The following is a 23,589-nucleotide window of genomic DNA, read 5'->3' on the forward strand; positions in this document are numbered from 1 at the left end:
TAACTAGTAGAATTCACATGTAGTAACAAATTGAGTCACTAAAATGGTTACTGTCTGTCATTTCTGACGTTGTTTAAGTGTTCTGTCTGCTCAGTTCATCAATAATGTTTATTAGCCCATAGCTGGAAAGTCTCCTTTGCCTACACTTTTCAGACTAGGGCTATAGCTAATAGAATAAGCCCATTTATGCAAATTTTGAGTAACGCCAGTTGAAAGTACTAAGAAAATGTTGTTCCGGGGTTTGAAAGACGACCGGTTTTAGTTTCTTTAATAAAGTCAATGTCTATTAGCCCATCTTAGCTTTCAACTCTCCAATTGCACACCTCCATCGTAGGCCTCTGTAGCTAACGGAATCAAGTTATTAGCCAGTTATCATTTTGGTAATGCCACTGAAATACAAAGGTTTGGTCAGAGGTTTGAAAGATGGCCGGGTTTTAGCATTCTTTAATAATGTTCTGGTGTTTCAATTAAAAAAAGCTTCAGCACAATTTTGAGAAAACTAGCAAAACATTTTATAGAAAGCGACCTGGAAACTTGTTGAAAAGATTAGAAAACTCTTGAAAGGTACAAATCTGCAGTTTTTTTTTTTTTTTTTTTGCAATCGGGAGCAATTCCGTAAAACGGAAAAGTCTGAAATATTCAATAACACCTAATCAAAGCTCAGTCTCCAGATTGGGCATAGATTTCAATTACTGAGAATTGGGTCTCTTCCAACCCTTTTCGATCGCCCTGGAAAAACACTCCGTTGCATGGTATCCACAGTTTAATTTCCTTTCCTCTGCAAGATGTGAGAGGAGTTCCGCAAAACTCTACCAAAATCATCAGATGCGTTAACAAGTAACATCAGAGCAATATCCTGGTCGGCTTTGAATGAATTTCGAAACGAATCCCTCCTCCAACTTCCCCCTTCCCCTGACTCAGAACAAATTGTTTTTGAATTACATTTCAATGTTAAAAAAATATTCATTTTTTGAAGAACCTATAAACCTCTCGTTTTTATTTATACGAAGCTCCTGTTTCAAATAATCTAAAAGGCAGAGTTTGGGCTTCACCGTCATTAGAAACTGAATTTGAGTAAGTTTTTGCCTTTTGCGCATGACTTAATAAATAATTATAAAAACTATGCTAAAACTAACTGAATCGTGTAATTTCAAAACACCGTTGGACTGTGGAACAGTCTCCCTGGGGATGTCGTGCGACTGGAACTTCAAAAGTTCAAGCGAAGATGCAATGTTTCATCTCAATAATAATAATAATAATAATAATAATAATAATAATAATAACCTCGTTTCTCTGTATTGTGGAAGATAAGGTCAAATTTGACGTAAACTGCCCAGATTTGCTAGAATCCGTAAACAAGCTTTTTGGGAAAACAGGTATGAGATGTTTTTCATTCCTTTTATTAGCAAAGTCGCATAAAGTCAAATAAGTATGCGTATACATAAGAATACATTTGAGGGAGCCACTATCATTCCAGGATATTCTATAGGTCATGTGACACTCCATGGTAATTTTGGAAAATAGAGAGGACACGTTTATTATCAAAAGGTTTTATAGTCCAGTTATTTCTGGGAGAGTTTCGACCTTCTAATGAAACAGTAAGTCACATGTGAGAAAACAAATAATTCATATTTACAAACTATATATAAGATTTCCAATATATATATATAAAAAATAAATTACTTAATTAGATTGACTATTAATTATTAACAGATATATATATATATATATATATATATATATATATATATATATATATATATATATATATATATATATATATATATATATATATATATGTGTATGTATATATATATCTGACTGTACATGAATATATATGACATATATGACTGTGTGTATGTATGTATACATTAATAAAAGACTACAATTTAGACTAAAGGTTGTCAACATTTTTAAAATTTAAGCCACAGTAACCCTCTGCTTAAATGACAATATCATTAGAGGTGGGTGAAAGGACGTAAACAGATCTTCCCTCAGATCTCGTCACACGAACTTTGAAAACAAAAATATTTCACTCCAGACATTGGGGACCCAAACAGTTAAATAAATGCGGATGTTATGAATTGTAATGACGGTCCTGAATGAGCTGAGATTCCTTTAATGAGGTCTGTCATGAGAATAACAACAGAGCTTTTTCTTCGGGCTGTATAAATATAGTTCTCTTTCTTAACAACTTGATTTAGTTCAAACTTAAAGTTTACCCGTGATAATTTTATTTCTTTCTTGTGTCCCAAGTATTATTTTATCCTTAAATTCAGTAACATGATTAAATAATCAGTAACCGTATATCAATATTTGCAAAACATCAACCTAGAGGAATTCCAGAAGAAAGTTTATAAAGGTATTTTGCAGACGTTCAGAGAAAAATGAACCAAACTATAAAACTTAATCATTCCCACATCAGCGGTAATATGGAAAAAAATTGTAAGCAGGAGCTATTATAACAGAAAGCTTTTCATCAACTCCTTTCCCTTTGTGCTCTTGATTTAAAGCTGAAATTGGTTAGCAGCTACTCTTTAACCAATGGCTTTGTAACACCATTTTTTGCCATGAGTATCCAATTTTACTTTTTGTCCTCCAAGTGTGATACATTTTGTTAATTTTTCAGTTGCTCTACCAACTCTCAAATACCTTTCATTCTTTTTCTTCAGTAGAACATTGTTTTCTAAAAAAATGGCTAACATGCAGTTTCGGTCCTCCTTTTCCCTCCTGAATTCTCCTCCTCTCCTCCTCCTCCTCTCTCTCTCTCTCTCTCTCTCTGTCTCTCTGTCTCTCTCTCTCTCTCTCTCTCAGCCATCTACGTCGTAATCATTTAACTACATAACACCCAAGTGAAATTTTTGTAAGAATTTTTCATTTTGTAATCTAGAGAGAGAGAGAGAGAGGAGATATTCGAGAGAGAGAGAGAGAAAAATTCAGAGAGAAAGAGACTCAATAACAGGCAGCGGTAATAAGCGTCATTTATCTTGGCAAGTTGACTAAGTCGTAAAAATACTAGGAAAACTTTGGTGAGCATTTCTTCAATTCCATCACCATACCATGTTTAAATTCCTTTTAAAAGTGCTACTGTTAGGCAGAGAGACAGAGAGAGGTTGCTCAGCTTCGAGGAAGGGCTGAATCTTAGCTGATTACAAATGGTGGAAATAGGTCTACCCCGACTGTCTTCTGACATTATTCCTGCAAGCGACTTACACAGCACTGACTGAATGTCTTCTGTCGCATTCTCGGTAAAGACTGTCCATTTTATTACCCATCCCAATTTGGGAGTTAAGGAATACACTATTTATTTAGATTAAGATAGTAAATACTGGTACTCAGTTTCATGTCGTGAGTCACTCGGGCAGTTCGGCCACACTGCATGAAGTCAGACTGACATTACATTGTACAAGAATCCTGACGCAGTTTCACATTTCAGAACTTACTTCCACCTCTCGTGATGCTTGCACGGTAAGAGACGTTTTCCTTGATCGCCTTTTCACTAACCTCTCTTAGCACTGGTAAAATGCTATCAGGCTATAATTCCTCTCAGTATTTGTAAAATGTTGTAAAATTATTGTTTCTTCCATCTTTCCTCAAAGCTCAAGACACAGTAAAGAAAAAAAGTGGGATATTGGCTTCCAGGCCAATAATAATTCGTTGGATTACTTAAGTCAATCATTCACTAGCATTGGCTCTCTCTATCACATATGAAATTATGTCAACAATTCGTTGGTTCGATACCTGGAAATGGTGATGTCAGTCTCTTATCATAATTAGTATATGACAAAAAAAGACCATCTTAATTGATAACGTCAAAATATTATTTAATACTAAAAGAGCCTTGGGAGAAATGATTGAAAAAAAAATAATAATAATGGCGGAGTATAAAAATAGAAATTCTTTGTCAGAAAATGAAAAAGGAAGGCAGCGGAAATTACGAGATGAATGAAAGTGAAGGAGTAAGCGAAGGTGATGAATAACCCCCCAAGTCAGTGACGGATAGTGCCAAAGAATGGCACTCCGGGAGAGTGGGGAGGAGGAGGAGGAGGAGGAGGAGGAGGAGGGGAGAGAGGAGGAGGAGGAGAATGAACTCAGCGTAGACTTCATCGCAATATCAACAAAGCTGTGACGTAAACTTTTCTAATCACGGCTGGAATCAATAGAATACCCCGACCGCGCGGAAGGCCAGCATGCGCTGGGACTTTCAGGTCATTCAGCGACTGCGGCTGAATTTGACAGTAAAAAGGTTTAGAACTTTCAAAAGCTGAAATGTCTGATAAAATACGACCAGTTAACAATCGATAGTAATAGAAGATTAGGGTAGCCATAAAAAGAGAAGAAAGAGATTACTTTAAAGGAGGTATAGTAAAAAGGAATGATAGAGGTATATACAGACAGAGCAAGGGACACTACATAGAACCCAACTATTATACCATGAAGGGAATCAAGTGATGAATCACAATGTGGAACAGAAGAGACTGAGAACACAGGCGAAAAAATGGCTGCCTTAAAGACTGACATTAAAAATCAACTGAGGGTTGTTTTATAAAATACAAACAGTCAAACAGTCACAGTTCGTCTTTTATAGGAGTGCATATTAATTATGAACGCCTAGATAATGTAGCTATGATACTATAAAAAAAGTGTGTGTGTAGAACGCAACGTGTGAGCGTGCCAGCCAATGTATATATGTATGTCGCAGAATATTCCAGACAACAGCTATTATCGGGAATTTTGCTTTAAAAAAAGTGAAGCTTGTCTATCTCCTTTTCATTTCACGTTTCATCCAGCCAATTGGATAAGTTGACATCACCTCCTTCCATCCTTTGTATTCCTCTTGTGTCTTCATAGAAACTTTTTATACATATCCTTCCTTTACATACATACATACAACATGACTGTGGAGATGCTGTTGTCTCCGTTATACACACACTGCTTCTTAAGTTCATTATTGTTGCTAGAGACCATATATATATATATATATATCATATAACGACAGTCTGGATTAATTACTCCCAGAAAGCATACCAGGAAGTCTGCTGGCTGCGATCATCCATTTTTTTAGACATCATTAATCGTCCTAGATGATCGATAACCCCCGTAGAGCGAGAGAAAATGGAATACTTCCTCTTGGGAGGCGAAATAAGCAGGAATAATAAATGGATGGCTACATCGACGTTTATTCGGGCTATCCGGAACGCGCAACAAAGATGAGCTGGAGGGATAGAGCGTATAAACAAATGCCAAAGGAATGATGGGGGTAGCATTATTTGCCTTTGCTACCGTCGTCGTAGCTCATTGAACAGAATGTCGTACAGTCATCAGATCATTATCACCATCGTCAACATAGCTAATTTTATCTTCCCTATTCGACAGAGATAACTGGGCTTGTCAGAAGAATGTGCTCTGATCTATTTGGTTTCATGTACTGATCTAGTCATTTAAAATCCAAGTGTATTTATTGATGTATTTTGTTGGTAAAAGAAAAGACAATCGCCGAATTATTCATAACATAAACAAGTAAAAAATACGCCGAAGTTTCTCCAGCGCAGTTTGATTTTCTGCATGATCGTTCTGCAATCAAATGCCACCGAAAATAGAATATGACCTTTAGGTGGTCTCGGTATAATGCCGTATGAGCCGCGGCCCATGAAACTTTAACCACTGTCCGGTGAGTGGCGCAATCAATCGATGCCTCATGTTTGATCATTCCAATCACTTTAAACTTGAATAAAACTTAAAACTTATCATTCTAGGGTTGCAATTTGTTTGTTGAGATTGGAGGAGGATGATTAACATGCCCATTCTGCCTCTCTAGCACTGTTATCAAATCTGAGGGGAATCCTTAAAAGGTGCTGAAATGAAAAAAGTCCGCTCAGAATAAAGTAAAAGACGGACAGACAAAGCCAGCACAATCTTTTTCTTTTTCTTGAAAACTAAAACAATCTTGTTTATCCCATTTCACGTTTTCCACTTCTAATCGTTTAGGTAGTACATCTTCGGGGTACTATCATTATTTTGTAAAATAAAATGGAATCTTGTCGCAAACACGAGAACTCTGCGCTTTCTTCAAATTTGTTTAAGAATTTCCTTTCCGTTCTTTTACAAGATTTCCAACCGGCTAGTTTCCTGATGTTAGTCCTCCCGTGCGGTATTGTCACAAAACATAATTAAATCTATTGTAATGAAATAAGAGAGCGGTAGACAGGGATAAAATAATAGTCACCACTAGATTTGCGACAATGTGATAATGAACCAATGAAACTCATTTACCATTTAGCAACTGCTGATGTACGTTTTTATTCTTGATGGTAAATTCTCCCCATTTCAAATAGATGGACGTTAAAGTGGAAGTGAATGGTGGGTCCGAGACAAGTGTATGTTATTTTCATGATTATTTAACACATCTCTGAGCGGGGTGAGGTACAGGACCAGGGAAATATCAAGAGATGTAGGGGCAAAGTAGTGGAGTAAGTGAAAGGTTCATGAATGAGTGTGGAGTGGCTATTGTTTGTATATAATTCAGTTTTTAACTGGAGATATTGAGGGGAAATTGCAAAGAGGAACTGGTGTTTCATCTGGTCATATGAGTTGATTTTCACTGCAGATCGATTTGACTGCCTTGTTGTAGTATATTTTAGCGACAGAATTTTAAAGAAAAAACTTAGAGTGTAAGCAATAATCATTTGCTCTACATTACTTACACGGTGTCTTTTGCACGCTATACGTTATATGATTAAAATAGAGCCATCTTGATTCTTTGATTTTAATTTATTTATTCAAGATATGGTTTTCTCCAGAATTACTTTTCTGCATGAAAAATAATAGGATGATTTTGTATTTTATAAAGTTCTAAATGTATTAAACATTGCATTTGTCCTTCAGTCATTTTGAAACAGGAACTTGCTGTGTACATAAAGAATATGTAATTATACCCTCATGTATGTTTAGCTATATGGTCTGAAAGTTACAAGAAATACTTAAGCATTGTATGGAATCAGTTTCGGCCCCTTTTCTGTAATCCATTTCAATCCTAAGATCACCTTGAGAGATATTCTCTTTCTTCCAGGCCCTTTCCACCCCTGTAGAATTGATTTAACATTGTTCACTTGTTCCGGGGTCTGGAAATACCCCATCTAGTTCCCAGCTGGCCATGACACAGAATTTTGGAACAGAGGTCCTTTCGTTGGAAAAAAAGGGTTTCGCCATTCCAAAAAAGCACCCATAGAATTTTCTTGAAAGAGATTAATTTAGCATTATGTTTCCCCACTGACCCAATTCTTCAAGGGTACTGTTCTTTTGTTCAACCTTAGACTGACCTAATTAAGGGGCATAGCCAAAAAAAACAAAAAACAAAAAACCGTCTGGTGATGCAACTGGCATACATCGTAATTTACAGTAGGTACCAATTAGGCCAAATTTTGATTTGTCAGTTAGTTTGTTTACAAGTAACTATAGTTTTATTTCAATATGTATTTAAAATGTGTTTTTAATTTTCGCATATTTTACGTCTCAAGCGCAATGATTAGTTTGTATTTACTTGTTCAGCGTCTTCTCTGTTATATTGATTGTAGCTTAGCTTCTTTCAGAAGTATCTTCCATGACTAATGAACTCGACTAATGTGACATCGAGTCTTATATATTATGTCTAGTGTGTGTGTATCCTGAATAGGACAGGTGTTTTCGCGATAATCAGACCCTAATGAGATTTCCGCCTGGTCTTCATCCACTTTATTTATCGCCCTCTGAGACGAGAATACATATATAGAAAATTAGCGTGATTCGTGATGGTTGGGATAAACTCATATAGGGTTTTTTAATATTTAGATTGCCTATATATATATACTTTTACCTGGGAATTTTATATATCAGAGATCTGTAAAATATAATATAAAAATATATATATATATATATATATATATATATATATATATAGCCTATATACACATATAATATATATTTAACAGTATATATATACATATAATATATATATATATATATATATATATATATATATATATATATATATATATATATATATATATATATATATATATATATATATATATATATATATATTATAATAACTCAGCAGTCTTGCACAGTGCAATCTTCCCCACCTAATTTACCTTTTTTGTTTATTAAACCGCATGGCCGATCGTATTATCAGCATTCCGATCTGTCCTTTTGACCTGGAACAGATATTGAGGTGACACAGATAACAGGAGCTATAATAGGAGGATATTTTTATGCCACTCCCTTTTAAGAGGTTTACCCCAACTAATTCTCCTAAGACGGCCTTCCTAAAGGCAAACTAAGCTGCCCGAATTGTCTTACACCCGCAGGACCTGGGAAGAGCCCCCCCCCCGAATCGCTGAACACCTGGCCGTGATTCATCCTTGGACACGACTCATAGCCCTGGCACCGTGCCTTATAAGGGAGAAGAGCAGTAAGTAGCAGTTAGTTAGGTAGTTGTGAGAGCATAAGACATGCAGACGCAGTAAGAATCCTCCACGTGGGTGGGTGATGCAGATTGCTGAGAAGATTTTCTTTCCCCGTCTGACTCCCGATTCCAGACTCCATACTGCAGTCATCCTCAAGGGCACCGCCATACATGTGATCATTCCTCGTCCTTCTTCGTCAGAGACCAGCTTCCCCTAAGGTAAAGTGCGAGTAAAGACTTTTCGGTCACGAAAGTTTGCCCTTTGGAAAGCCTGGAGTACCAGCATTTCATTTCTGTCCTTGTGTCAGTTTATCCATGCCATTTTCAATGTCCTGTGTTCGGGTGTAAAAGTGGTCACTCATTCCTCGAGTCTTTGGCACCCTCAGTGCAAACTCGAGTCATATTCTGTGTTAAATTGTTCCTTTACTGGCGTGTAATGTGTAAATCTCTCTTGCATAGGGACCCATTTGCAGTGGACTCATCTTGGTTTGTGCTCTACCTGTAATCAAGACTCCCGTAGAAGGATCTTCAGGTGTTGCAAGCCCTTTATCAATTTACTTATCCCTTTTCCCTTCAAATGCTTGCTTTTGTAAATATAATTCTTTAATTTAGCCTAAGTGTTTATGTAACATTTCCTTATGAAGTAGAGCCTTCAGCTCGTAAATTCTCCCCTTTTTCTTATTTTTTTTTACGATTTCCCTTTACACAGATCAGAACTCCAAGGCCAATTAAATAAAGTTTCCGTTGCCGGCCTGTAAAATACCATAAACCCAGGGAAATACGTAAAAATATATATATAGCCATACATTTGTTCACCATTAAGCCATTTACCCAGACATGGGGTGGCTCCCTAGCAAAGGCAAGACCAGATCACTGCCACATTCAAGCTGAAACTCATGAATCTTGGATCTGCTGCCTTTGCAGAAAAATCCACTTCATACACCCGCACAAGAGGCTCACCAGCATCGAATCAAACCACCCTACACATACACTGCGCCACCCAACTCTGTCTTGCAACCACTCCCTAACTTTCTGAATTCTGTATACAGAATTTGTTAGCTATTTGAGTCCCTACATAAAAGGCTTATCGGCAATTCAACAACTGACACACTTATGCACACAGCCATTTACCCTTGTGTTTCTTGAATATTAAGGACCTTTCATTCTATAATATGTCTTACAAATAATAGCCATTCTTTCTCGCCTCTTTCTCTTCCCTCCTCATACTTCCGAAAAGTACACATTTTCACTAACCTTTATTTTCTCCAAGGGACCAGACCACCTCAGAATATCTTGATCTGTAGTCTAGGTTACAGCAGACCATTCATTTCACCTTTCTCTTGATAGGCTCGGTAACTGATATTCAGAAAAATGCTTTCACATTCCATGTATGCTTTTCCTACTTGGTAATTCATTTAGAATCGTGTCTGTGCCTTTTTACACAAATGATATTACACAGGAGTCAAGATCAATAAAGCCATAGACAGCGTTCCCGGACACGGCAATGAAACGATTACCAAGCTTGTCTATTTATTCTTTCTATCTATCTATGCTTCCTATCTATCTGTATATCTATCTATTAGCGTAGATCGAGTGACAGATAGTCTCTCTAATTGCTCTCACAGGGTAATGTTTCTGGAATCCCTAGTTTACTGGGATTTATTATATATATTAAGGCAAATCTCTCTTAATGAGGCTTCTATCAGAATCACAGCGATGATTAGAATTACTAATTCTGTAAGAAAGCATTATTTATACTGTGACTGACCCAGGGGTTGAAAAGACAAGGGTGCTTATAACTAAAATCTCCTTTCCTCGTTGTCAGCAGATATTATTTTCATATCATTTCTCTCTCTCTCTCTCTCTCTCCTCTCTCTCTCTCTCTCTCTCTCTCTCTCTCTCTCTCTCTCTCCTTGATCATAGAAATGATAACAAGAAAATTAATCATTTTGATGACTATTTTGTGTGAATAAACTTTACTGTTGCAAAAAGAATTCTTATCCTGGATTACATTAGACCTAGGATTCAGTTCCACACGCATTTAGGTAGGTTTTTATGTATATGTTTTTCTGCCTGTGTTTGTGTGTGTGTGCATGTAACGCTAGGCACTAGATAAAGTTTCAAACACCGAATTCAGACGAAAAGCAAAAAGGAAAAATGATCGTCCAAGTTCAATTTCTTCCCTACAAAATAAAAACAAAAGATATTTGACCCCAAAGCAATAATATCCTAAATCCCAAAACCCCTTTACTCTGAGGAAAATCTGACGAACTGTTCAAGATCGAACTGCCACCTACCTCCTTGAGAGCTTATGTAGCACAGGAATACCGTTGAAGCTGCAGTCGCTCAGGTGGGCGAACGAAAGCCCTTCCACAGCCTCGGCGACGCTGTGATTCTGCCTGATTTCGTAGGTGAAGTTGAACCCTTGCCGATGTTTGTACGCTTCTGCGGGGCGAGATGATTGTTTCAGCTCTAATGACGTTGGTTTATAAAGTGAAGATGCTTTCTTGATATGGTTAATTATTTTAGTTTGTCCCTGATCCCCTTTTTCCTGCCGAGGGCACCCAGATTCGCCGAACAGCAGCAGGACCGATATGCAGTCAATGTTCCTCGCTGTAGAACTTCTCAGTTCCACAGGTCCTTTATTCCTCACACTGGTGGACTGTGGAACAGTCTCCCTGAGGATGTCGCGCAATTGGGACTTCAAAGGTTCAAGCAAAGATGCAATGCATTGCTACCCTAATGCTATTCTCCTTGCATTTTAATGCATTTTTATCTATTAATAATTTATTGATTTATTTTCTTCTTTTTTAATAAGTGAGATCTCTTTTTTTCTGTATTTCTCTTTACCTCCTCTTACTTCTTCCTACTGAACGCCATATTCATTTGAAGCTTGAATTTCAAATCATTGGCCCATGTGGTGGGCTTCTTCCATATGAATTGGGTTCTTCCTCTGAATAATGATAATAATAATGAACCAAACAAAAACTTCTTTCAGTTTTCTTCTGAAGATGGAAAGATAAACCCACACGATTTCTTGTGTATAACTTTTTACTGGTAAATATTTACATATTACTTTGATCTGGAGCACTTTCAGGTCCTAACTGTGACCCTTTTTCAAGAGATGAGGTAGTCCAGGCTGGTTCAAGGTAGCAATCTTCTGAACTTCTTCTTGTTGTTGATGTCTTAGAGCCAACAATTTTTGTTGGCACACGGGCCTTTTGTTCGGCCTGTGCTGTGCTGTCATTTATATGATGGCTGTCCTGGTTTCCATTCTCTTGAGAGTTGTTAATCTCTCCTGTCGGTTTGATATCCTGATCTGATGGTCAGTGGTATTAATCTTGGGTATGTGTAGTCACCATCGGTCTGTTGGGTAGAGACCTAACCTCCAGGTCAGAAGGGTCGATCTTAGCTTCTTTTAATAAAGATCGGCTTATGGGATCTTCTGAGGTAAAATCCTTTGTTTCTTCTATCACTTTAATCTGTCTGATGAGTGGCCCTTCCACTACCCTCCTATGACTGATGTTATAACTTTTGTATATAAGCCTACAGGTAGGGGAATAAGGACTAGAATCCAAGAACACAGGAGGGCAGTACAACTCAACTCACAGGGGAGTGCTATAGCTAGGGCATTGTTGGGAAAAGGACCATAGGATGGATTTTAAAAACAGTAGGCTTATATACAAAAGCAATAACATCAGTCATAGGAGGGTAGTGGAAGGGCCACTCATCAGACAGATTAAAGTGATAGAAGGAAACAAAGGATTTACCTCAGAAGATCCCATAAGCCGATCTTTAATATTAAAAGAAGCTAAGATCGACCCTTCTGACCTGGAGGTTAGGTCTCTGCCCAACAGACCGATGGTGACTACTCACATACCACAAGGATTAATACCACTGACCATCAGATCAGGATATCAAACCGACAGGAGGAGATTAACAACTCTCAAGAGAATGGAAACCAGGACAGCCATCATATAAATGACAGCACAGGGAGAAGAAGTTCCCTACGGGCCGAACAAGGGAAAGGCCCGTGCCAACAAAAATTGTTGGCTCTAAGACATCAACAACAAGAAGAAGTTCCAGAAGATTGCTGGGCCTGGAACCAGCCTGACTACCTCATCTCTTGAAAAAGGGTCACAATTAGGACCTGACAGTGCTCGAGATCAAAGTAATATGTAAATATTTACCAGTAAACAAGTTATATACAAGAATCGTGTGGGTTTCTCTTTCAATAATAATAATAATAATAATAATTACTGTTAGTACTATAGTCTGGATAAATCGGAAAAAGAAAATGTGGGATTAATATGCACGGGGTGATGATGTATATTTTCGTGTGTGTGTGTGTGTGTGTGTGTGGAGAGAGAGAGAGAGAGAGAGAGAGAGAGAGAGATACTAACTTGGGTTTGTGCCACCCAGTCAGGTAACCCAGTCCCCTCTCTCCTCCTCCAAATATTCGCCCTTCCCCACTAAATCAAACAGAATCGTTAATAATATTTTCGTAACAATAATACTAGAAAATCATAGCTGAATGTAATGACTAAAAAAAGAAATTAAAATGACACCGGTTAATTATAACATCGTCCACAAAACCCTGATGTACCTGCATTTATATAGCTTCCTTAGTATCATATATAGATATATATATATATATATATATATATATATATATATATATATATATATATATATATATATATATATATATATATATATATATATATATATATATATATATATATATATATATATTGGTGGCTTTGTTTTTTGCCCCTCAATTATTATATTTCTGTTTTTTTTCGTGAAATTTCCGATTTTTCACATCCTAATTCATGCAATGAGTTTCCCAAGCTTTATTTAGAGTAGCCAAAAATAAAGTATTCACACACTGACATATGTAAACACACACAGAAATAAAAGCGAAACGGTACACTGAAATTTCATCTTCATGTTCTTTACATTTTTAATGAGTTTCCTCTTTCTCCTTATCATAACGATTTTAAAGAGAGAAAACCTTGCCATTTTAAAGAGAAGGACTATGCATATATCTTTTCTTGAGATTTTTAACTCTTAATATCCCAATTCAGCACATTTATCAACAACACAGCGGCATTTGCGTAATTGTGCTCTCTCTAGATATTATGGGATGACGCCATCAATACCCGGATGTATTTTCCCGAGATGTAACCGAGTACCGGAGACCATTCTCTGAAAAAAGCGGTACGCCATATCTTAAAAACTAACCATAGAATTTTCTTTAAAATAATCTCATGTTTCCCCACAGCCAAAGCACTCCAGGAATATTAACCAAACCTAACCTAACTTAGGGGCATGGCAAAAAAACCGGGGCTGGTGTAATACTAGCATACATCTCAGGAATTTGCTACCGGGATGCATAGCATAGCAAGGGAGAGTTTCTCCGGACCTATTTTTAGATATTCAGTTCCAGTCCAAAGTTAGATGTAATTCAAGTGTCGCTTTGTTGTCAGTGGATTCCATATCCTTACATACTGTATTATATTTCCACAGCTGTTTGACGTTACTTTACTCTTTTATAAAGAGATGATCCGCTAACCCCTACGCAATGAGGCTTGTCTGCTTAGGAGAGGTTCATATTTCCATGAAACCAGTAATAAACCAAAAGAGTAGTTTGCCGCTTCTTCGAACGCTTTTTGCGATACTTTTATTTTCATACATTTTTCACATTTGCAGATTTCTACTCTCGGCATCTCACCCAGGCATGTAATAAATCTCTTCCGTTACGTAGCCCGCCTGGCGTTGGAAGATGCCTGAATACAAGAAAGAGATCTGGAATATATCTTTTATTTGATTTCTTTGCCGGGTAGTCCTTCGCATTTATTTATTCGTATGCATGTATGTATATATATATGTATGTATATATATATATATATATATATATATATATATATATATATATATATATATATATATATATATATATATACAGTATATATGTATATTTATGTTGATGTGTGCCTGCTGGGACGAATTAACCCCTATTTTCATTTCTTAATCTGTTGTTTCTCCTTCGTTTTCACGGTAGAGCACATCGATATATTTCATCTTTGTGAATGAGAAGAATACTACTAATTTATATATATATATATATATATATATATATATATATATATATATATATATATATATATATATATATATATATATATATATATATGAAGCCTATCTCAATAAACATATACTAAAAAAAATATTAATAACAAACAAGAATAAGTAGATGACTGCAGTTAGATATTTCCCTATCAAGCTAATAACCATTGTGAACATGCCATATAAAAAAAACATTGCATCAGATATGACCCTTCTTCAGTAACTGAATGAACGTTTTAGTTACCTGTCGTTACGCCTACCAGGATCACTTGAGGCTTCACTGATATAGCGAGCAAAACACCAAAATCTAATTAAACTGCAAAAAATTTTATAGAGAATATTTTATATTTTAATAAAAACTAAAGCTTCATTGACACAGTGAGTAAAAACATAAAAAAAATAATTAAATTGCAAAAATTATAAGAAGATTTTGTTCAATAACAACTTACCATGTCCAAAGGCACTTGAATGAAAGTCGAGATGCGTGAAATACCCTCGCGACCTCTCGGCGACCTTCGAAGTGGGTATTGTAATGTTGATGTAGAAAGCTTCCAGCGGTCCGAAGGACCATCGCTTGTTCTCGTGGGGTTCCAGGTCCCAGCAGAATTCCGACGACAGTTTGGAACTGGCGCCGAAAAACTTCATGTACTCGTAGTAGATCATGGTACACACGGACACCTGCAGATATCAGAGATTGTTAAATAATTCTTTAAACGCGAAATAACAGTTGGAGCAAAACAGGGCAGAACAGTAAATGTTTTTACAGAGATCAGTGGCAAAAAATATAGCTGATTTAATCGGCAGTTGAGTGCTGTTAAAACGTTTTCTTTTATGTAAAGTTATCTGATACCGAAGTAATGAATAGTTCTTGGGCTTTCTATTACTGGGATATATTTAAATATATATTATATATATTTGTGTGTATACTATAAACATACATATATATGAATATATGTATTATATATGCATATATATTTATATGTATACACACATATATATGTATATATGTGTACAGTATATATATATATATATATTACCATACAGTAAAAAAGTGACCAATATGCTTTAGATCACAACAGGTGGTATAAATGGTAACAACCTGTAAAATCATTAGAAAGACAGTTACATTTGCTTTTGCACGATGCAGACAAAATTTACCCATATCCTATTCTTGTAATGTATTTTTGGTGAATAATTTTTTAGGGTAAATAAGAAAAATTTTCGTTTTTGGCTCACTTCATTTCAGTTGTTTATATCCTATTCTGAAAACTCCTTGTTAAGACCAATCAAAGGAATATATCATTGAGAGAGTTTTCAATAATCATAAAAGTTATTAGTTATTGCTTTTCATTACTAGCGCTTCGTGTCTGTCTTTGCTGCAACTTTGTCTAAGGTATGTTGATGCTAAACAATCGCTTTCAAAATTTTCTATTGAAAGCGGTATTTTCGATAATATGAAAGGTACGGAAGAAAAATAAACAAATACATTCATTTTCAGTCGCTGGCAAGTCTCATCAAGGTAAAAAAAAAAAGTTGGAATTTTCTATCTGTGAAGCAAAGTTAATAGTACCATATTTACTACACTGAAAAATGCCGAAGATTTATGTTTTGTACCAGAAAGGAAATTTAGTTTTATATAAAAGCAGCATCTTACACTAGACTCTCCTGTGAAATGGTTCATACAATTAGATGCTAGAATTGAACAGAACTAAAATGCATCTGCCATGTTCTCCGAATTTATTCTCATCCCTGGTGAAGGGAATAACAACATCTTTCTGATGAAAGATACGAATTTTGTTTCTTTAATGGAAAGTTGCTTCATTTAGATTAATGCCATAAAGATATGACTCCCTACCTATTGACGCGAATTTCCTCGCCAAGAAATTTCATAAAAGTATTAATCGAAAATTCATTACAAGAATAAGATAAAGGTAAATTTTGCCTGCACCATGCAAAAGCAACGGCAACTTTCTAATGTTTTACGTGTTATTACCATCTATACCAGCTATTGTGATGTAGAGCATTTCTACTTTTTACTGTACTTTTTACTGTATATGTGTAATATATATATATATATATATATATATATATATATGGCTATAAATAAATCAAAACTAAGACTCCAAACTTGCTAACGCAAATTTCCAAATGGATAAATAATACAAAATTAAGTCTCCAAACTCACCCACGCATTCCTCAGGTAGAACTCGTGCAGGTGTAGCGTCAGGGAGTAGTTCTGAGGGAAGAAGGCGAGGCACACGAAAGGCAACGAGGGCAAGGACGAGGGGAAACTCTCTGGGCAGATGAACCCAACACCAGGTAACTCCCCTTCATCAACATTTACGGTGGAATTGCAGGGAACGCAACTGCCTGCCGTTGAAGTCTTTCGCGCCTGCGCCCATGAATTTTCTGCGACGATCCAGGTTACCAATAGTGCCCAAAGGCAGAGCAAGGGTGCTTTACCCTCGGGGGTTAATATAACATTAAATTTTGCCATTACTTCGACATATTTCCCTTTGGGGTTTTAAGTAGATCTCCAGAAAATCTCTGAATATCGCCGGCGTGTTTTTTGCGAACGAAATCTATTCCTGAGATACAAAGACGCGAGAGCGTGCGTAGGCAGCCTCTCCCACTGGAACATCCAACGGCACCTCCGCTCACAACGCTAGCTGGATCGACCACTACAACTACCGAGCGAATTCAGCTTCAATTCACCGAGCCTCAAAGGTATTCCTTGGTTCCGGTAAGGAAGGCGGGGAGGGCGGGCGGAGAGGAGATGAGAACAGATAATATTCTGCGTGGGAGATGCTGCAGAATACCCAAATAAAATCTTTAGTTGTTTTTAATGACTTTTCATTCGAGTTTTTTTTGTTTTCAGAACAAACAAAATATTAAATAGATCCGATTTTAGCTCATGTTTAGAGTACATGTTTTTGTAAAAGGAATGGAATAAAGAACGCCTGCTTAGATTTTTATTATAGAAAGAGTTAGGTATCACATCTTCATGTATTTTTTACGTATATGACATAAAATCAGAGTTATCCTTAAATGAAATTAAATATTTTCCATATATATATATATATATATATATATATATATATATATATATATATATATATATATATATATATATTTATATATATATATATATAAACTATGAATGAAAACTGAATGAAGAACTCTATTTTGCTTAAATTTTTATTATACATATAAAGAGTTAGTATCATATCTTCATGCATTTTTATCTATATGACATCTAATCAGGTTTATCCTCTTAAACAAAATAAAAAAAATTCTGCACATATTTCATAGAATAAAGTATTTTTGTTATTTTTAATATGATACCAAGCACGGATGATTATTTACATAAAACTTTATAAAGCACAAATTCCCTTGGGATTATGATGTATTTAAAACTCATTGTCATTGTGATGCTCTGTAAGAAATTTCGTAAACCTCCTTGTTTTAATTAACAACAAAATACATGCCTTATGATTTAGCAAAGTAAATTTGCAAGTTAATCTTATTTCTATTAATTTTAGGTGTTTTGATTACTGATTTACTATACAGATGAACACCTATAAATACATGGAGTGTGACGAGCTTAGTGTTATGGAAGTATTCTACAAAAGGGCTTCATCCTTTGATAAAGAAGTTGCATTGGGAATTTAGCATGATATTTAATTCTTATTTTTTTTTGAGGGGTGAGAGCCATCAACTTTTAGGGGAAATGGCTTAATGTTGACAAAAAGGAAAATCTTATATGCATATATATATATATATATATATATATATATATATATATATATATATATATATATATATATATATATATATATATGTACATATATATATATAGGTACACATATATATAGGTATTGTGTATATATATATTTTATTATATATAAAATGTGTACATATAACACTATATATATATATATATATATATATATATATATATATATATATATATATATATGTATAGTATTATATGTACACATTTATATATACATATTTAATATATATAAATATATATTTGTAAAAGATGTATATGCAGTATATATAAATATATATATATATATATATATATATATATATATATATATATATATATATAATTAAATTATTATTCCGATAGTGCCCAACAACGTGAGACCCGGATCGATTCCATGGGTGTCAAGACACGAGTTCGTTTTCTGCAAAACTCATAATGCTATTGTTAATTGAACAACACCTTGTTAGTCAAAATTTATTCCGGCTCTTTCTCATAATTAGGAATCTGTCATTAGTCTTAAATGACAATAATTTTTTGTTTTAAAAATGAAGTTAAGCAAGCGACGTTCAATGTAGACTGAAAATGAAAAGGAAAATAAAATTGCAATCCGGTCTAATATTGATCTCACTGTTGCTGCCACTGCTGGAGTCTTGCCTTGGTTCTCGCGCCGTTTTTCTTATTTCTTTTGTTTCTGCCAAAGCTATTGTTACAGTTAGCGTCGTTGCTGCTTAACTTTTGTTGCTGGTATAGTTCGCTGAGCACAATAGATTCGCAGTTCCCTGATAAGCTCGATTCGCGAAAACATTCGAGCATCGTCATTTTGGCATACCTGAGACTGATCGGAAAGTGTGTGCTGTCACGGTTTAAGATACCTAGTGATGGCTTTATCAGTTATTGTTGCCGTTGCTAATGTACTCGTAGCGTGAAAAATAATAACGGTTGTGTAATAGAAGGTCGAGACATTAAGTCCCAGCCCACCGTCGAAAATGAAGCCACGTGAAAGTTAAGTTCTTAGGCGGTACAATTTGAGGACCTGTGGTGAGGATAGTCTAAACGCGGTGTGCACTCCCCGTAGACTTTTCCCGTTCCATTCTGGGGGAATAAATAGATACAATGATGCGAACTGCGTTTTGCTTAGTAGTATGGTAGCTGTATAGGTGTTATTGCAATACATTTTGGTTGCTGTTTCCGATGTTACAACGGTTAAATGAATCAGCAGAGTGCATCAGTTGTTGTTCCTTGTCCTGAGTCCTTCACTATCTGGACTGAGCTTGTTTCTCCCCTTCCCTTTCTCTATCATGTTCTTGTTTACAGTGTCTTCCTATTTTCATAATTATTTTTACCTCCCTTCATCTACTGTCCACCCTCTTCTTTTGATAACATTATATTCACCTTCATTTCAACTCTTTCCACGCATTCCCACACCTTCTCATGGGAAGCGAGCCTTTCTAAAGCCTTCACCTATTAACCAGTCAGCACCAAGATGCGTCCAAAACAATCCCCCGGAATAGCGACCGCCTGGCTAGACCAATCATCCGAAAGAGCGCGAATGTGCAATTTCGAGAGAGAGAACCCGCGATCAACAACCGTTAATGAGTTGCTCGTGCATGTCTAGACATTAATTACCCCCGCAATTAAGGCTGGTCCTTGTCACGTTGACTATCGTCTTTAAATCATTTGCGCCTATTTGAATCCTGCCCGTGTCAGCACTCCATTGTCCAGCGCAATTCGCGCTTGATGTCGAGATGGAGTTGCAGAAGCTCCTCCGCTTCTTCTTCTCCTCCTCTTCTTCTTCTTCTTCTTCTTCTTCTTCTTTTCTTGAGTTTGCTGGCGATAGGATTTTATTTTTTTGCAGAATTCCGTGAAAAGAAAATTATTCTTGCGCCTCTTTACCATATGAGTTATTAACTGTACTGATATTTTAAAAAAGAAAGAATAAAATGCTAAGGCCTTCGAGGTTTTCAATGCTTATGTATATGTGGTATGGAAATGTATCTTACACTATTTATTTAGAGAGAAAATTGATAGCTGTTTTATAAATGAGACATAGATTCACATTGTTTTATGTACAGGATACATGGCTGTGAGAACGTTTCTGCACGACTGCATGGTTGTATTAATAATTATGAATAACTCGAAATCGAACATTTTACTTGTTCAGATACAGATCATTAGTTTTCAAGACTAGGTTTATTAATTCTGCCAGTCTAACAAGTAGTACTAGGCATGATCCTACTTACAAAGAATGCAGAGATAGTTCGGTATGGAACTCCCTAGTGTGATTTAAACATGACTGACTACTAGATTTAGTGAGCCCTATTCATCAGATACATTTCACGTCTAAAGTATGTTGAATTTACGGACACCTGTAAAAGTGGTGGAAACTTTAAAAAGCATATTTTCATCCAATGACGTCAAAAAGGTTCGAAATATCTCACAATTCTTCGTTAATTATTGTCCCAGAAAATTCAAGTCTTTGTCAAACAACCTTGAAAATGATGTCAGCTGCGTTATACTTTGACCCAGCATGACAATATCGCCATTGAAAGGAGAGAGAGAGAGAGAGAGAGAGAGAGAGAGAGAGAGAGAGAGAGAGAGAGGGGAGGGGGGATGAGATGTCAGGCTGTTGGATACATTGAAAAACTAGAAGGAACCGCCCAGTCAAGTACGAGCAAAGAGCGTGAAACGGGAAGTCAGACAACTGCCGCTACCACTAAACCATTACAGACAATTCTTCGATTCCGCTCTCAGTCAACAGTAGCAGGTTGATTGAGAGGGCTCTGGAAAGAGCAACATTAGCTAGTTTGTTTCATAAAATGCCAACACGAAAGAAAAAAAGCACACCACAACATCCAGTGCTCCAACAAGGTTCACATTTCGCTTCATCGTCAAACTTCCACTCTTTACTACCGTGTTTACCAAGAACTCTGCGTCTGACGGTCAGTGTTGTTACAGGACCTGTGGTGGTAGGTTTGTTTTGCTGGAGTAACCGTGGTGGTGATGGTATTATTCAATGTTATCCTTTTTCCCCCATGATATGAATGGCTTGTCGAGGAAGTGTTTAGGTTGATATCTATAAGAAAATGCTAAAGGATCGTCGGGAAACTGTGCCATTTGAAAATGTGATATGAACAACTTCACCGCCGCCATCCTGTGGCAAATGGCATGGCTTGACTTTCAAGATATTTGTGATGGACTTGTATAAAGTGAAGGAGGAATAAATTTCTGATAGCGACAACTGAAAAGTGAAAGTGAAAGTGATTTTGTGATTTCTGATAACAGAAAGGGTCGCAAAATAGGAATTCTGCAGTCAACAGCCATGACGGAAATAAACTGTCAGGAACAAAGCCCGTTTTTGTTGTTAGCAATGACAGTTTGCCTAACCGTTGTACCATCTTTCGTAGAAGGATTTAACGTTTTTAAGACTTTAACTGAAGAGCCTGAATTTGGTTTCCTCACACCTGACATCGAAGAAGGGGAATACTTGGTCCTCTTCGATTTCGGGGAGGTCGAGAATCCATATGAAGTGACACTGATCTTCAACGAATATTACATGTCTCGTGTGAATGTAAGTTAACACTTGGAAAATGATTTCACGTGATGTCTTATTGAAAGAACGACTAGGTATTTATATATAATATATGATATATATATATATATATATATATATATATATATATATATATATATATATATATATATATATATATGTATATATAGCACATTAAAATCAAATTGTCTTTTAAGGTTAATTGTTATTTCAGGTTGCGATATTAATTGTAGCCTATATTTGGATGTGTAAAGATATGTTTAAATTTAGACGATTATATATATATATATATATATATATATATATATATATATATATATATATATATATATATATTAATATATATACATATATATATATACATATATTAATATATATAGCCTATATACATATATATTATGTACATAATGAAGCTTTGTCACGTATACGCCCTTAATACTGACAATTATTAATCATATCCGTATGTATGATTGTTCCTCTCCAGTAGTATTTATGTAAATGGCGTATGTACCTTGTAAACGAATTATGAGTGTAAATAACATGTTTCCCGAGTAGTTAGTCAAATCGAAAACATTTTATTTTCTACAGAAATTCAAGTAAATGTATAACTACCGGGATAAGGCTAGTAATGGATGCAGAAGTTGAGACTTCAGTTACATGTAATATTTTCGTAATAATGGCAGTTATCACTGAAGATTAAGGAAGGGGTTCTCCAAAGTTTTCCCAACTCGACAAATGACAATTATGATTCCGTTTCTGTTTTTACCTCGTGGGTGGTGTTTGTCCAGTAAAATTATGGCTTAGGCAGGATAAACAAAGGAGGGATATACAAATCTCACACGATTTGATCACGTCGGAAGTAAGTGATCTTCAGTATAATTAATTTCTGATAGTTTTTGATCCAGTTTTGACGAATTTGACATCCATTGTTGTGGGAACTGTTAGGTTAACCCGTTTTACACCCGTCGTCTCTCCCCCCCATTTCATGTGATTATCGATTAAGGGGACGATTTTTTTTTCTCTTATGAGTTAAGGGCCACCAAGGTCAGGTTAGGTGTGAGGCCTGAGGAGGGGTAAAGAGACTTCTCCCTCCTCTCAGGTGAGGTAAAAAGACTTCCTCCCTCCTCAGATGGGGTAAAAAGACTTCCTCAGGTGAGGTAAAGAGACTTCCTCCCTCCTCAGGTGAGGTAAAGAGACTTCCTCCCACCTCAGGTGGGGTAGGTGGTAGTATGGTAAATATATGCAATTAAACAAGGGACGTGAACATATTTCAGGTGAATTTTTTCAGTGAAAATGTCAAAAAGACAAGTATGAAAGTCGTGGAAAGCAGTAAAAATACACCATAAAAGCCGCAAAGCAAGGATACAACTTTTGCAGATGACGCCGGGTCCTAACCCAACCAGAGAATTACCCTAGACCGCCCCCCAACCCGAAGCCTGTCCACCCGCCTCAAGCTTCACCAAGTTACTGTTCCGTTTCGGGGAAAAGTAAGTCCTTATGACAGTTAAAAATATGCGTTTTTTTCAGCTCTCACAGTGATCACACGTCACGGCGGTAGCCAACATCGAATTTCTATGTAAATGCGACCATTTCTTATCAGTAGTACACGACTCCATCTTACCGACGACATTGTTTGAGCTCCAAATATAGTCCAAAAACCTAAATAGTCGGGCAGACAATTGCAACATC

At 36.1% G+C, this 23,589-nt stretch overlaps 2 protein-coding genes across 6 annotated transcripts in view; one reads left to right on the forward strand and one right to left on the reverse strand.

Annotated features, from left to right (window-relative positions):
* LOC136837368 (uncharacterized) overlaps positions 1–17,254 on the reverse strand; it is a 59,174-nt gene extending 41,920 nt beyond the window's left edge. Inside the window, exons 1-3 of the mRNA XM_067102123.1 lie at positions 16,761–17,254; positions 15,025–15,253; positions 10,741–10,888 (exon numbers count right to left, since the gene is read on the reverse strand). Of these exons, the coding sequence (XP_066958224.1) occupies positions 10,741–10,888; positions 15,025–15,253; positions 16,761–17,072 (689 nt within the window). The 5' untranslated portion in view covers positions 17,073–17,254. The remainder of the gene's footprint in view (positions 1–10,740; positions 10,889–15,024; positions 15,254–16,760) is intronic.
* Positions 17,255–21,100: 3,846 nt separating this feature from the next.
* The window catches only part of LOC136837369 (uncharacterized), a 53,197-nt gene continuing 50,708 nt past the window's right edge, over positions 21,101–23,589 (forward strand). For 3 of the 5 annotated variants that reach the window (XM_067102126.1, XM_067102125.1, XM_067102127.1), the window contains exon 1: positions 21,293–21,918. In XM_067102126.1, coding sequence (XP_066958227.1) covers positions 21,670–21,918 — 249 coding nt within the window. In that variant the 5' untranslated portion in view covers positions 21,293–21,669. Of the gene's footprint in view, positions 21,919–23,589 lie in introns of all 5 variants that reach the window. The other 2 variants (XR_010852669.1, XM_067102124.1) reach the window with 2 other exon arrangements.

This window comes from Macrobrachium rosenbergii, chromosome 59 (genome assembly GCF_040412425.1).
Source record: "Macrobrachium rosenbergii isolate ZJJX-2024 chromosome 59, ASM4041242v1, whole genome shotgun sequence".
NCBI classification, from domain to species: Eukaryota; Metazoa; Arthropoda; class Malacostraca; order Decapoda; family Palaemonidae; genus Macrobrachium; species Macrobrachium rosenbergii.